Source organism: Cyprinus carpio, unplaced genomic scaffold, assembly GCF_018340385.1.
Source record: "Cyprinus carpio isolate SPL01 unplaced genomic scaffold, ASM1834038v1 S000006742, whole genome shotgun sequence".
Taxonomy (NCBI): Eukaryota; Metazoa; Chordata; class Actinopteri; order Cypriniformes; family Cyprinidae; genus Cyprinus; species Cyprinus carpio.
In genome coordinates, this window is record NW_024879341.1 from 33916 (window position 1) to 50803 (window position 16888).

At 38.6% G+C, this 16888-nt stretch overlaps 1 protein-coding gene across 7 annotated transcripts; it reads left to right on the forward strand.

Annotated features, from left to right (window-relative positions):
* The first annotated feature begins 678 nt into the window (after window positions 1-678).
* On the forward strand, window positions 679-16566 carry LOC109111230 (retinoic acid receptor RXR-beta-A). Of its 7 annotated transcripts, XM_042755689.1 has the most exons (14): window positions 679-825; window positions 1369-1503; window positions 1857-2086; window positions 2856-2882; window positions 3352-3505; window positions 4221-4400; window positions 5583-5606; window positions 6547-6707; window positions 8409-8538; window positions 8684-8816; window positions 10725-10766; window positions 11560-11651; window positions 12225-12330; window positions 12497-16566. In XM_042755689.1, exons 2-14 carry the CDS (start codon window positions 1488-1490, stop codon window positions 12642-12644), a joined length of 1443 nt encoding a protein of 480 aa, XP_042611623.1. In that variant the 5' UTR covers window positions 679-825; window positions 1369-1487; the 3' UTR covers window positions 12645-16566. The 7 variants fall into 7 exon arrangements, with proteins under 7 accessions (XP_042611623.1, XP_042611627.1, XP_042611624.1 ...); XM_042755693.1 differs by lacking the exon at window positions 10725-10766; XM_042755690.1 differs by lacking the exon at window positions 5583-5606.
* Window positions 16567-16888: the final 322 nt, after the last annotated feature.

Consider the following 16888-nt stretch of genomic DNA (forward strand, 5'->3'; position numbering starts at 1 on the left):
TTCTAATTTACTGAGATGCACATGTACATTGCAATTAAGTCTAACTGCAGGAATGGTTAGCTGTTTGTAAAGCACTCTTGCCTGTGGATGGCAGCCCAGTTCTCAGAAAGGCTCAGGCCTTAGTTATCTTGACAAACTGCGATGACAAGATTGTGTCAGCTTTTGTGTTTCTAAAAGAGTCTCTGAGGCTCACCAAGGCTGCATTTATTTAATCAAAAATACTGTCAGTACAGTAGCATTGTCAAATATTATAGCAATTGAAAATAACAGCTTGAACACAGTTTAACTAAAACTTTAATACCTAAATGAGAATTTAATATTTTCCTTAAATGCTCTAATGAAAAAAAAAAATGAAACAAAAACATTTAAAAGTAATATATATATATATCTATATATATATATATATATATATATATATATATATATATTTTTTTTTTTTTTAGAAAATTTATATATAACGTAATACAACATTTGATGTAGTTGTTAATGGCATTATGTAAACACGCTAATGCGACACACATTTGTAGAATCGCCCAGAAGCACTTGTATAACCCTACTTCCAATGAAGAAACGAACTTTATTTGTAGACATTTCGGCTCAAATTATCCTTTGCCCCGAGCCAAAATGGCGTCAGTTTCTACGCTCGGACGTAAACAGATTCAGTTTCCCCCCTCCTCAGAAAGGAAGATCAGGGCAACTGTGAGAATCACACCGAGGAAATGGGAACGGAGAGTCGCGGCCCTAATTAAGCCATTTTAAAATATAAATATTCATCGTATTAACGTAATTCGGGTGAATGCTGTTGCTGTTTACATTTATTGACAGGTACGTGTTGCTTTACCCTTGCTATAATAACACTACGCGCGATTTTCCGCTGTTTGTTCGTAAGCAGTAAATTGTGCCTGCAGTTATTAGCGTGCTAGCTAACATGCTAGTTGAGTCGATTTACTGTACACAAATATAAATGCATGTGTTTTTACTCACAATAACTCTAAATTAAACCAGTGCCGGTCACTAAAACGACACTAGTTAATTTGAGCATACATTTAGAACAGCTTTATAAGGCGAAATGTTGCTCGTTTTGTTAGTAAATTAAAGCTTTCCAGCGAGCTAATCAACTAGCCGAGACTGGAAATTTCGTTTTGAGATTGCTTGCACGCGATAAATCTTTTTTTTATCGAGCTAAATCCTCTTAGAAAACATGGAAGCTGTTGAATCTGTCTAGTTCCTATGCGTGCAAAATTCATATTTTTTCCTGTCATGTTTACATAGAAATGCGCTATAACTCGCTTTGATGCATTTATTTGTCGCGAGTTTGTAGTTTAAGTGTTCTTAAGTGTCATTCACGCAGTGTTTTGTAATCTGTAGTGATAACGTAGGTTAGTAAAAGATCCAGGCCCGGGCCTCAGTCCGCGGTCTTGAGTTGAACAGCCATCCGACATCAGAGCGAGTGAGCCGGTGTGATCAGCAGAGCCCGGCTGCACATCATGGGCGACAGCAGAGGTGAGATTGTTTTTGATTTTTATTACTATGACTAATTACGCTTAGAGCTGTAAACTTAGATTTTAATTGCACTACTTCAAGTTTAACGTTCACGTTATGTCTGACACTGTGTTTTGTGTATACTAGAGCATTGATAAGATGTTATTGTTAAAACTCCTGCAATCTGTAGACCTCGGTTTATCATTGTTTCATGAATGTTCATTCATTAGTATCAGTTTATTTACCTTGCATGTATGTAAAATGGGTTGTTTTTGTTTTCTCCCCTTTAAATACCATTAAACAAAAAACACAGTTCTTTTAAAATGAATGGCCAAGCTGAATGTGACTGTATAATTTTTCCCTGTTCCTTACAGATTCTCGTAGTCCAGACAGCTCATCCGTTTCCTCACCACCATCAGGTCAGCGTTCGCCCCCATTGGCCCCTTCAGCCGCCGCCATGACTTCCCTGCCACCCATCACTTCGGCCGTGAACAGTCCCATCAGCAGCATGGGCTCACCCTTCTCCGTCATCAGCTCCTCTCTGGGTTCTCCTTGCCTTCCTGGAACTCCCTCAGTAGGCTACGGCCCCATCAGCAGCCCACAGGTGAGCATTACCTTGTTAACACTTCTGTCTTTCCACTGGACTCCCCATACTTCATTTAAGGCCTGAGTTTGTGCTACAAGACAAACAGTCCAGCTCGTTCGGCTTCTAGGTCTGCTTACTAGTTGGGGCCTTATGAAATCTGTTTTATGTTTTCCTAAATTTCATTTTATTTTTTTCCAAATTCCGTTTTTGTTCCCATTTAAGTTTTTCTGCATAAATGGTTAATTAAATTTTATTAATGAAAAAGCATGTCTAATTAATTAAAATCCTGAAACTTACAATATTTAACATCAATTTATTAAAAATTTAACCAAAATTACGTTAAAAGTGGTTATTTCAAATTGTAATAAATTACTGTTTTTACACTATTTATAATTAAATAAATACAGCCTTGGTGAGCATAAGAGACCTCTTTCAAAAACATTAAAACATCTTTTGAACAGTAGTGTGCAATGACTAGCAATATGTAATTCAACCTGAAAATTTTGAAGTTAAATCACTGTTTATTCACTGAGATCATTTGAGGTTTTCCCTCTAAAACTGTTAATGTTTAACAGACCATCTGGTATTTTTTCGACCTTAATTTCCAAAGTCTCTCAGGTAGGTTTCTGTCGATCTAAACCTGATTTTTATTTTTTCATAGTCTAAATTTGAGTTTAGCCAAAACAAAAGAGCATGGTTGATTTAGTAATTATTTAGCACCACCTCCCTCACGGCCACAACGTTTTTTTTTTGCGCTCCTCCTCATCACTGCATTTCTGCTTCACAGATGAACATGTTTGCCAGAAACACAGAGGTGAGACCTTGTACCCTCTCTCACTTTCTGACTCCCTCCTCGTTGTCTAGTAGCTGCTCTCATGCATATGTCTTTCTTCCCTTTTACTGTTGCTCATAGCTTTTGAAATGTAGCTCTGTTTGGATGATTAAATACCATCTGTTGAGGGTTTGTGTTTCAACCAAACAAAGATTCGTAATGATTGGTCATCTTCCAGCTGTGGTCAAAGGGTCGGATTTTGTGATGAAATGGTGTTTGAATGATTTGGGGAGATTTATTTATTTATTATTATCTGGTTATGATCAGTTAAGGGTTTGAGCGCTAACCAGGCATGTGATACTGATCATAAGAAATTAACATGTATTTTCTTGATTTGATTTTTGTGCATCACTAACAAAAATGAGGAAGTGTTCATTTTATTCAGTTAAAAAAAAAAAAAATCTATCACTTCATCTCTTTCTCTATCTCTCACCTCATCGCCCCGTCTCAGATCAACTCCACCGTGTCCATGTCGGGACTGCATGCAGTCAGCAGCTCTGATGACGTCAAACCACCCTTCGGTTTGAAGCCGATGTCCGCCCACAGCCCAGGGCCCATGGTCTCTCAGAAACGCTTGTGTGCCATCTGTGGGGACCGCTCCTCTGGTACGTCACTGATAAACACTAACCCCAACCCGTCTGAAGGAAACACTGAAACTATATAAAAAAAAAAGTTTTAAATCCTTTTAAATGTTTGTTGCTAATTTTTAAATGGTAAAATAGTGAATCAAACAATGGTTCAGTATCAATTAGGAGTATATGTAATGAGAAGAAATGTTTGTTATTGTCACAGTGTACAACAAAACATATTTTTACCTGTTTAATATAATGGTAAATATGCTATATATACACTGCTGTTTGAAAGTTTGGGGTCAGTAAGATTTTTTTTTAATGTTTAATAGTCCCCCGTGCTCCCTAAGGCAGCATTTATTTAATCAAAAATAAACTAAAGCTGTAATATAATAAAAATGTTTTTTTTAATGAATTTTAAAATTGAATTTTTTTTCCTGTGATGGCAAAGCTGAGTTTTTACTACTCCAGTTTTCAGTGTCAAATGATCCTTCAGAAATCATATGCTGCGTAATATTTTTGGGAAAACTTTTTTTAGGATTATTTGTTTAATAGAAAGTTCAAAAGAATAGCATTTATTTGAAATTTAAAAATGTTCTTCACAAATGAACAGAACAGCTTTTCATTATGTAACCCTTATGTAACAACAACATTATGTGATAACATTATGAAACCATTAAATTTAGGTTCAACTGTTAATTGAGGCAAATCTTCCACCTCCATAAATTCACCTCGTGTCTCTTTTCTCCAGGCAAGCACTACGGCGTGTACAGCTGCGAGGGCTGCAAGGGCTTTTTCAAGCGCACTGTGAGGAAGGACTTGAGCTACACATGCAGAGACAATAAAGACTGTCTGGTGGACAAACGCCAGAGGAACCGCTGCCAGTACTGCCGCTACCAGAAGTGCCTGGCCATGGGGATGAAGAGAGAGGGTAAGAACCAGAACTTGCTGTCCTACCTAGCACATACACATACCACAAACCCAAGATGTGATACTCTTGTACACTAGAAGTAAGGAGTAGTGATTCACTGTGATTCTGATGCCAGTGTCTCCTCTCCTCATAAATGGACCTATGTTTAATACTTAAACTGTAAATCTGATACATAAGTCACAGTGTGTATTATTATTTATGTGAAGCTAATGCAATAGAAAGACTGATCTACAACTTGAAATGTTCAGTGCTGTGGTGCTATGCATTTAGTGTTGCAAGAAATACAAACTGATGCTGATGTCTAGAGAGCAGAGTGGATGATGGACAATAAAGCATTTAAAGGAATAGTTCACCCAAAAATGAAAATGACTGATTATTTACTCACCCCCACAGGCCATCGAAGATGCGTATGACTGACTGACTTCAGCCGAAGAAAAATGAAGGTAATGGAGGAAAACATTCCAGGATCTAATGCAAGTGAACAGGGCTCACCATAGACCATTCTGAAAGTCCAAAATATAATAAGGGTCTTCTCTTGTGAAACGATCAGTCATTTTCAGAAAAAAAAAACTACTTTTTAACTAATGACCTCTTGTGACTTATGAATGTTGGGAAGGTCACACGTGACGTAGGCGACAAGAACCGCCTCATAGTCTACACTGAGCCCCGTTCACTTGCATTAGATGGAGAAAAATCCTGAAACGTTTTCCTTCAAAACCTTAATTTCTCTTCAGCTGAAAAAAGAAAATTCTCTACATTTTGGATAAGCTGGTGCTGATTTTTGGGTGAAGTAATCCTTTAAAGTATTATGTGCAATTTAATGGCAACTGGGATGTACCAAATAATTGCAGAAATGTATTTTTTTGTATTTATTTATTTTATGATAAATTCGCTTGGCCAACATATCGGTCTGTCACTAAGGAGAGAGCACGTGTTTTCTAGAATTAAGCCAGACAGAACGATCACAGTGACAAGAGTAGGTGTAGCAGAGACATGTAGATTTCAGAAGATTGTTGACACTGAATGTAAAGAAGGTATTGTGGCTAAGTCATAGTCATCACGGTACAAACCAGAGAGGAGAGCAGAGGGGGAGGGAGGGCTGTTGTCACCACTAACACCTGTCCCCCTCTCTCCCTCTTTTGTTTCCTCTCGTTCTCTCTCTTCCTCCCTCTCCTTCTGTAGTGGTCCAAGATGAACGACAACGATGTAAGGAGAAAACAGGAGGGAGGGAGGGAGTGGTGGTTGTGTGTGTGTGTGTGTGGGAATGTTTGAAAGAATTGCTCTGTAGGATATTAGTCACAGCTATTAAAGGGGTCATTTCGTACATCTTTTTTTCCTTGAGGTCTACTTAATGTTACTATTTTTGCATTTTTATTCACCATTTAATATGGTTCTTGATATTCTTAAAGTGATATATATTTTTTTGTTTCACATTAATGCTTAAAGTCAGACTCAAATGTTCAGGAACAGTGTTAAAAATAAACGTTTTCTTATGTTGAGAATGATATGCAAAGCTATAGGTGCTACACCACCAGAAACGGCACAACATTTTGCTCTTATTAATAGTTTTTTTGGTGTTTAAAAGTAATTGTATCATCCCACTTTCTCTTTATTATTTCTTTACCAAGACTGGATGTACCAAGTTTTTTTTCCCTAATAGTCATTGTATAAATGTGGACAATCATGTGTCTGATGTGACATGCAAAAGTTTTTTTTTTTTTTTTTTAATCTGGGAACTGAATGTTTTCAAAGTGCTTCAAACTGTTGTCAAAGGTCAAGGAAAATATTTTTTCTCATGATATGACCCCTTTAAATGACATGATGCAGCAAAAAAATATTAGTCGTGAGAATGTTGTTTTGAATATGTGCAATAAAGGACCTTTGTATCTTTTACTGGGTCATTGAAGAAGGAATGTTGCTGGGGGACTTCAGTGTGTGAATGAATGTTGAAAGACTAACCAGGAACTACATGTATCTGTATATCTCTGTCTCTCTCTGCTCCTGTTTACATCTTTACCGCTTTCCCTATTTACTACCCTTCTCTCTGTTTTCCTTTTCCACATCCTGTTGATCTGTCCTCCGCCCTATCCTTCATCTCTATTTCCCCGTCTTGTCCCTCTTCCTCATTTCCCTGTGTGCGATGCAGCCGTTCAAGAGGAGCGTCAGAGGAACAAGGAGCGTGAAGGAGAGGTGGAGTCCACCAGCGCCGCGAACGAAGAGATGCCTGTAGAGAAGATTCTAGAAGCAGAGATGGCCGTGGAGCAGAAGACCGAGCTGCATGCGGATGGCAGCTCAGGGGGAAGCTCTGTAAGTTACAGATAAGCATGTTAAAAGAGGATTTCAGGATTATTTGTTACGTGATCCAGAACTTCAAGATAATTGGGCTCTAATTTTAGCTTGTGGACTGATTAAAAGCAGGAAGTTGCGTATTATGGCACTTTGCGTGGTACGACTCTGCTCGGCTCAGTTTGCTTTTCCACTGCAGTTTAGCACTGCTTCGAAGTGGGTGGGATTATAGACTGATTGTTATCGTTGCTCTGCCACCTCATCCACTGACCACAATACAGCCATTTCTTTTTTCAAGCTGCGTGAGACAATAATTTTAAACCAGAAAAAAAAAAAAAGTGACGTGACATACAGCCAAGCATGGTGACCCATACTCAGAATTCGTGCTCTGCATTTAACCCATCCAAAGTGCACACACACAGCAGTGAACACACACACACACACCGTGAACACACACCCAGAGCAGTGGGCAGCCATTTATGCTGTGGCACCAGGGGAGCAGTTGGGGGTTCGGTGCCTTGCTCAAGGGCACCTCAGTCGTGATATTGCCGGCCCGAGACTCAAACCCACAACCTTAGGGTTAGGAGTCAAACTCTCTAACCACTAGCCCACGACTTCCCCTCTTTAAAGCAAGTCGTTTAAAAAAGTTGTTAGAACAAATGATACTGCGGTGGCTGTAGCTGACTATTTCAATCTAGTGGGTTTGGTGTTTCGTGTCTCAAATCCAGTGACTCTGGTACTGATGATTCTCTCTGACCAATCAGTGATCTGCACTAATAACTCATCATCACATTTTAATATTGGTGTGGCTTACCTTGGAACCTCAACTGAGATGGTACTAAAAAAAGTACCAGGTACTTTACACAGTGGAAACCCCCCCAAAAGTGAGCCGTACCATGCAGTGGAAAAGCTCCATTAGAGCTTTCAGTTTTGATCAAGCTTCTTGTCTGAGAGTGACTGCATGTATATCTAGCATCATCTCCAGAGTAGAACTGGGTGATATGGTCAAAAATATTATAATTTTTTTTTTAATATCGTACAATATCCATATTTATCACAATATTCATCTAGCATTAATGAAGGGAAATGATTTCCATATGTTTGTTAGTCCTTGAGATTAAATGTAAAAAGGACGGTTTTATTCAATCAAACTCCACAGAGTAGCTACTTTAATCCAAGTTTATTATCAAAAATGGTTTCTAATGAAGTGAATTAATAAAACTTGAACAATTTGATAAATTTTTTGACAATCAAATGAAAACTAACAATTATTTTATTTTTTGTCAAATACGTTTCTGCACAACAGAACTGTGTAAATTAAAGCAAGGATGAAAATATATCTTGGTTGCATAATATTCTTTAAAAATAATAATATTATTACATTTCTGTCATTATTACTTCAAGCTAAACCAAACTTGAGTTTTTTTCAGTTTGTCGTGAAGATCTTTGAATTTTAGTGTGTATTAGACTGTAGTTTTTCTCAAATGAAATGGTGAAATGCTGGTGAAGTGACACTCAGAGCAGCTCTGGAGCTGAAGTTTGTCCAGAAAAATGTCCAGAGCTTCTCATCGTTATCAACATAAATTGAATTGCAATCTCAGTATGATATCATTGAAATGCAAATTCCTACTGCTAAATTACAAAAAGCCTTGCATGATGTTATTTTCAAGTTTTTTGCATTCCCTCTCCTTACTACTTACAAAATTTCTTTCCTCTCCTCAGCCAAATGACCCAGTCACAAATATCTGCCAGGCGGCTGATAAACAGCTGTTCACTTTGGTGGAGTGGGCAAAACGGATCCCTCACTTCAGTGAGCTGTCTCTGGATGACCAGGTCATCCTGCTGCGTGCTGGTAAAACCTAACTGCCTTTTGTCTTTCTGACTCTACAACCTGCAAACAGGATTTTTTGATGCTTCCCTTAGCAAACACTTTAATAATTAGCTTTTCTCAGTAATGATCCCCCCTCATCTTTTTGCTGCTTTCATCTGTCTATCAGGCTGGAATGAGCTACTGATCGCGTCTTTCTCTCATCGCTCCATCGCGGTGAAGGATGGCATTCTGCTGGCCACCGGCCTCCACGTGCACAGAAACAGTGCTCACAGCGCAGGGGTGGGAGCCATCTTTGACAGGTAATAGTCATGTCACATGACTGCAGACAGGATAGCCTTGTATTGATCTTCTAAAGGTCTTGGCTTTATTAGATTTACTCGCTATAGGTTTCAAAAAGATGTGCATGTGACCTGCTGTGCTTATGTGTGAAAAGGATTAGGCAAGAAATATCATGATTTGTGGTAGACCTGTGCTCATGAATCTTAACAGCTTTGCTTCTTGACACATTTAAGGCTGCAAAGGTGGTTGGATTTTCCTGTGTCATGACAAAGAAAAAATACCTCCTGACAGCCTGCTGCCTTGACGCTGCTGTGTATATATAGTGTGCTTTTATAGACTGACACTGCACGAACAGACAGGACATACACATACATGCAGACACCTATATGTGCACCAGTGCTCTCCTCTGCTTATAGTCTCTACACACTCCCATTTACATGATCAATACCGTGCACATGTATGAAGTGTGCTCTGGCATCCACTCTTGATCTGCTGGTAATTACAGCGATTGTTTATATTAAGAAACAAATTTAGCACATTTCTCTCCATAACTTCTCAAGACTCCATATTTTATCTTTGTCTTCTGCAAACTCCAGGAATAATGAGCTACAGGCTGTTGTTTTAAATGAGCTCATTCTAGATGTTCTGTGCTACAGTGATGTTGTGATGTTCATATGAAATTGTCTTTCGTTGCCATTCATCTTGTCATAATGTCTCTGCTTCAGAAATGAGCCTCTGTGTCCTTGTGCTTCACTGTCCAACTCACCCGATTTTTGCAGCGCTTCATTGTCCTCCTGTTGGTGCTGTGATGTGTGCACATGCTTCCCGCTTTGCTTTATTGGCTTTAAATGCTGTTTAACCCTCTGTGCAAAATCTGATGCACGTTCAGAGTCATTTTATGCACTTAGAGCAATTAGGAGATGCTGTTGTTATAGTACATAATAATACTTTGTCAATGAGCAGTTATATTCCCTTACAACAAAAATAATAATATTATATTTCTTTAGGGCTCAACAATAATGATTTTGTTCAGATTTCTGCTTTTGTTCAGATGTTCACTGGCTGCACTTGCAAAAAATCTGAAATTAAAATTAAATATACATTTTTATTAATCAACATTTTATAAATTTAAGTGTAAGGAAAAATGTAAATTTTCCATTAAACATTTGTATTTTTGTATTTAAAAAAAGCTTTTCTATATAATGCATTGGAAAAGTAGTCAAATGCATTAATTATGCCTTGTAATGCACCATTGTATGCCCTCATGAATAATTTATTGCCATAGTTATAATAGATTATAAAACTTATCTATTCATAGTTACACTTTTAGAAAGTGTGATGCATCAAATCACTTGACAAGCAAACTTTCAAATATTATATGCATGTTAAATTTGGCTACAATTAATAATTAAAAGATATGAGTATGATTGCATTACAAGGCAATTTATGCATTGTACATAAAGGCTTTTTTTTTTTTACATTTGTTTATAAAATAAACTAGAAATGAAGTGTTAACACATTAATTACATTTCATTTTTACCTATTTTAACTGATGTTAAACAGATTTTGAAAGAACCTTGATGAGGAATTTACATCAACAGATTTGCAAAACATTTACATCAATGAATTAAAGCGTCCATTCTTATTGTTGAGCCCTGATCTTATCCTGTAAAAGATTTCTTTCTTCATGTTATATTGTATTTGTTTTGTGCTGGGAATTGCCATTTCAAGCTTTGCTGCTGCCAACCCATGATCGTCTGCCTTCCTTTCAACAAGAGCCTGTAGCTTGTTACTCTTTGAACTGGGCCTACCGCCATCATATGTGGAGTCTTAACGTCTCTGCCTGGGCCTTTCTGGAGCGGGGAGACATTATATAACAATGAAATGTGAAATGCCATTTTAATAACACATTGTGATTGAACACACAGGGAGAGTGCGCACAATGCAGAGGTTGGGGCCATATTCGACAGGTAATGACACTCCGCCACACGCCATAAACAAACAGCAGCAGTCAGGAAAGCCTTTAGTTTGAGACAGTTTATTTTGGATTAAATTATGTCTGGGGCTGTTTTTGGGGCAGGTAAAGACCAAACTGACCTTGTGTACGAATGTCTGTGTGATTGAATGTGTTGCTTTGACTCACAATAGCTGTGTTTCCATTGTCGGGCCAGTGCGAGCCAGGGCTAACACAGAGCCTCGGACCTCAAGCCGCAAGGCCAAAAACGATCTGTGTTTCCACTGTCGGACCAGCGCTCTCTTCTCTCTATCACTGTGCTGTTATCCTTTCAGCCAGAGCAACAGAGAGAGCTCACAAACAGAAAATCTGAGTTATACGAGTTACACAGAGTATATGAAATGTATGACATGCAGATACAAAAGTCCTGTATGAGGCAGAGATCAAGCCTCATCGGGGTGACAATGGAAACGCAACTGGCACACACTAGCACGCTCGCTTTTGGCCCGACAGTGACTAATGTTAACACGAGTGACTGATATCTTACGTGGCATGCTCTGTTTCTAAAACATTCATTTGATTTTTCTTTTTGTCCGATTAAGATGAAATATGAAGGCTGTTATATTACTATTTATTTTTTTATGATTGTGTTTTGAAGTGCTTGTGAAAATGACTCCAGCTATTTTGTTTTAGTGCGTAAATGCGAATTGTTGTACTTCAGATTTTAACATGACTCTTCTCTTTTTCCCACCTTTCCTTTCCTGCTTTTCGTCCCTTGCTCCTTCCTGCCCTCATTTTAATGATGTCAGGGTGCTGACGGAGCTGGTGAGCAAGATGAGGGACATGCAGATGGATAAAACCGAGTTGGGCTGCCTGAGAGCCATCATCCTCTTCAACCCAGGTCAGACCAGGTTATTTTGTTATCTTTTATTTAATGGCAGAGCACACATTTAGAGCTGCTCTAATGCACTTATCTACATCACAGTTTCTTAGGAAACCAGTTGTTATAAATATAATGTAGCATTTAGTATTTTTACTTATTTAAATGAAGCGTATGTGCTGTGTGAGGCAAACCGTAATCAAGCACATGCAGCAGAAGTGCTCTTTATTTCCCATTCCTCACCATCGATTAATATTAGAAAGTATATTAATCTTCTAACATTCTTTGCCATTAAAATATCTGAATGAACAATTTAACTACAAACTTTACTGTGATGGACTGATACTGTTGCATTATCAGTGCATTCCTAGTTTGTACACTTCACCCACAGTCTAAACTCAAAATTGGCTAAGAATATAATAGTGCAAAGTGCCAAGAGAAACAAGCAATAAAAATATTGCAATATGTCGCAATTTTAAAAAGCTACACATCCAGAGACCATTATATTGTTACGCTGAAAGTTCCTGCTGATTTCCACCCCTGCTGTTCGGTCATAAAGGCAGCTTTACATTTAATGTGTCGTTTTATGTGCAGATGCAAAGGGCTTGTCAAGCCCAAGTGAAGTGGAGTTACTGAGAGAGAAGGTCTATGCATCGCTGGAGGCTTATTGTAAACAGAGATATCCTGACCAGCAGGGCAGGTAGAGTACATTTGTGGGTTTTTTTCTCTCTTCTATCCTTTAATAGATTGCAACAGTGTGGTTATTGAAGTAAAAATCCCATCTAGAATGTCCAATAGAGGGAAGAAAGATATGCCAATTGGGTTACAGTTCACTGTAGTTTCTCTCCATCTCACTTGGCTTTCAGGTTTGCCAAGCTCCTCCTCCGGCTGCCAGCGCTGCGCTCTATTGGCCTAAAGTGCCTTGAGCACCTGTTCTTCTTCAAGCTGATTGGAGACACCCCAATCGACACCTTCTTAATGGAAATGCTTGAAGCGCCACATCAGCTGACCTAACCTGGACCAGTCTCGATCCAGTTCAGTCCGGTTTGCACCAGGGTATCGCACCCACCCTGGACTCTGGGGCTTTACGGTCTCACTTCCTGTTAACACCTTCCCCCACAATTCTCTCCTACATATTCTTCCTGCCGCACCTTCAAACCAGTACAGCCCCGAAAAAAGACTCTAAGCTGTCTGAAAAAAAAAAAAAAAAACTTGTTTTCCATGTAATGTTTTACACAGTCTGAGCTGTCCAGAGAGATTCCCTGGAGGATCTAAATCAAAAGCATCGGTTTAAAGACTTCGGCTTCCAGTTTTAGAGATCTCTGTGTGTCCTTTTGGTTTGTATGTTACTTTGAATGCACGAACTGTACTTTTTTTCATTTGTCACTGCAGTTAGACAGCCCTTCGGCTGAATTTACAGTGCATGTGTGACCGGGGCGAGAATCCGCCGAGCCCTTTGGTTGGTACAAATCAAGTGGCGGCAGACCTGCCGGTTCGTTTTTGACTGTGGAATACTGCTAACGTGCTATCTTTGGGATTTTTACCATGAAATCCTACTTTGTACTGTACTCATGAAATGAGTCTGATTTATAAACGGCATTGGAAATTCTCTGCCTGCTGCATCTGGCCCTATTAAAAATGCAGGCTAGAGTTTTACATTTGTGAATAAATGTATGCAGGTTTTTGTTGGACATGAGTTTTTGATCATGTTCCAAGGAGGGCCTAAAGGCACAGATTAAATCTCGCAGGAGAATCCTGCTTTTTTTTTGGTGGCAATAGGAGGGTCGACCTTGTTTTTCTTGATTTGTGTTGTTTTTAAATGAACAAATAGATTGGTTTTGGTTTTGGTACCTTCTAGAGGACCTTATACCTTTGCCATTCCATAATTCCCCCAAGTTCCTTTGATCCATATCGTCACCAATTCCTCTAATGGGAACCAAATCCACACCATGCCCCCCAAAAGACAAATATTTATAAAGTGTGTATGTGTGCTGTGAAGTATGTCCAACCACTCTTGTCCTTTCCACGTGATCGGTGTAGCAGGCCTTTTTCTTTTGTGTTTAGGAAATCAGCTTGTCTTTGGCCTTGTTTTGATTTAACTGGTACTAACTTTGGCATAGTAAAAAACAGAGGTGGTTCTGGTTTGTGTAAAGGCTGGAATACACTACATGATTTTTACACCAGGCTTGTTCCCAAAAGTTGGAGCCAGTCAGCAGTTTTTGGACATTCAGGATTGACTGATTTCACAGAAAACTGCATTGTGTTTGATGGGCACAGACTACAATTTTTTGAGCTCGAGACTATGATTCCATCCAGTCAGAGAATATCAAACATGTAAGCCGATTTTTTTAGAACGCAGTAGAATCACCTTCTACATTCCATCCGTACAGGTTGCTTCCCTCATAGCGACTGGCAAGAATGTATTATCGAACACATCTGTCTTATTCAACAGAGACTAGGGTCATGTAAGAATTCTGCGTTCAATCTGAAAGGTCGACGTGTCAAAACCAGCATCCATCACAATCTCTATGCATTTATGTGAGTGATATTGTATAGTCTTGGAGAAAGACTGAACATGCCATCAGGGAAAGAATTCAGGCCGTTAAACAATCCAGCAAATGCACCAGTATTAATGGTGGATACCATTTTCTGTACTTAAACCTGTAGGTTTTTGTGGCTCCAACCAAGGAATTTTAGGCAGAGACTTGAGATCAAATACTGAAAGTATTTGAAGTTTTTATAACGAAGAATAGCTAGAGATTGCAAGTGGTCCCACCGGTTTTGGTGCTAATTATGACAACGGTTAGACCAAAATAGACGCACAGCTGTAATCAAGATATGCAATTTCTCCAATAAGCTTGAATTTGATATGCAAACTTCTGCATAGCGGTTTCAATTATAGTATCAAGCTTGATGCAGATTATTACTATCTGAACTCTTGTACAAGTGTTTTATACATTCATGAGGTGCTTAATTTTTCAGTTTCAGAGTATAATCATGAGCATCAGTTGAGATGGTTCACTAGGACTGATGGACTTACTGTAATCCAGAATACATTAGCCATTGACATGTGACTGAATCCAGACTTCCAATCACAGCTTTGGGTGTCCTAGCTTAACTTCCCCATGTGTTTGTTTTGTTAAGGCCAGTGGTTGGAAGAATCCTGTTTTTAAGTCTTTTTAATGTGATCAACAACTGACCTCTGGTCCTTAAATTTGGCTTCCAAGTAGTTTAGAGTTTTCTGTATTTTCTTGCATGTTTCCATTTATCCAGGTATTGAAGCTAATGGGGTTGGTGTTGATGGTCTGCTCTATATCTAAGCGATGGGTGGGAAGGCTTATTTGATGGTGTACTGTATGCTTGTGTTTCCCGTGGGCGACTCGAGTCGAGTTTTCAATCTGCCTGTGGGGGGTGTGTGTGTGTGTGTGTGTGTGTGTGCAGCAATCCGGAGGAAGTCCTGTGTGAAAGATGCATACAAGAGTGCAATGGCCCCCGTCTCCTTTTACTTGATTGCAGTTTGCCATAATTGCTTGAATGCATATTAATCCAGACATACTCTGTGAGCTTGTGTGTTCGTGTGGCCGACCCTCCCTGTCTTTTGGGGTCCACTTTTTTTTTTCTCTTTCTTCCCCAAAATTGTTACTTTTTCACAATCTCAGCTCTCTAGGGTTGCAAAGCATTCATAAAAATGAATATAAGGCTTGCACAGATTTTTGTATAATTTTCGGTCTCATAATGATGAACCGTAACCCCTGAATTACCCATGATGCACCTGAACTGATTCAGCACTGCCAAACAGGTGTGAGGGGAGTGTGTTCGTGACTAACCCCTAGTGGTTGACTGTGTACTGTGATGATCACTAAACAGAGCCCCTATTGCAACTATTAATACAGAGCTGAGTCCGAGATCCGGAGGCTTCTGTTCTGCGTTTTTCTAAGGCCTTGTTGCTGCAATTTTGGACACACATGGGAAAGCCCTCCTGTATGTGTATCTGAAGCCGAGTGGCGCTCTGAAATATGCACAGTGCACACTTGAATTATTCTCTGCCTGAGAACGAAGTGGTTATGCACGCTACAGTCTGAGAGCTGATTCACTTTTATCTGCGTTGGTGCTTTATTGCTGAATGTTTGCTTGTGTAAAGAGAGAAATATGCATTAGATATGAGTGAAGTCATTTGTGAAGGTGAAGTGGGTTCATACTGGTGAATCGCAAAAAAACTGAGTTCGGGTCATACATCACAAAATCGAAAGAAGGAAATATTTAATTCTATTTTTAGGACCTTTTTAATGCACATTTTCATTTTTCATCAGTGTATCAAAAGTAAGTGATATGTCATTTAAATTGTACTTTTTTTTTTCTGCCGTTTTAAATCAAAATCACTGACCTGCACTAATGAATATCATTATTTAGGATAATTGGAATTGAATTGATTTTATTTTTCCATATTGATTTTGAGGTGTGATGTGACCTGGACATGTTTTTTGTGAGATTCACTCCTTCAGGATCCTGTACAGCTGAAGGAGGGCTATATGATGATGATTTTGTATTTGTGAGGGGGTGGGTCGATGAAAACGGTGATTGTTTAACGGGAGGCTTTAAGAGATTACGGACTTGATATGAAAGAGCTTTCTTAATTTTCTCCCAACAAAAGAAAAAAAATATTGTTTCTCACTATGTTTTCTGGCTGGTCTTTTCTCATGCTTTACATCTTTGTGTATCCTGACGTATTAGTGCAAAACTTTGTTATTTGGGGTCTTTTCCCCCTCACACCCTTCCCTCTTCATTTTTCTTGTCTAGTTTTGAATCTGTCTCCAGCAGTTGTGGAAATGATTGAGTGTGGAGAAAGGAAAATGTCTTTCTTTTTGCTTTATTGTCATTAATTCAGAAACTGTTTTTGTTGTATGTACCATGTGTAAGTAAAGGTTTTAATACAGCACAGTTGTGTGAACATTTTATCTTCTCTTAACAAGCTGCCTTCCTTGTATTTGAAGTATTTTTCACATTACTTACCAGACCTATAGAATTCATTCGCTTTAGTTACAGTTTTTTTAAAGAAGATGCAACACAGCATTTTTTCACTTTAAGCAGTATCCTGTTAGTTGAAATATAGATACTAGTTTTTGTTAATATTTTGAAATATATAAAATATTCTGTTTCATGTTAATTTTATTAAATGTCTACTTTTTGCTATTTCAATTCTTATTTCAGTTTAGTTTGAGTTATTGGTAACACTTTACAATAAGGTTCCATGAGTTAAT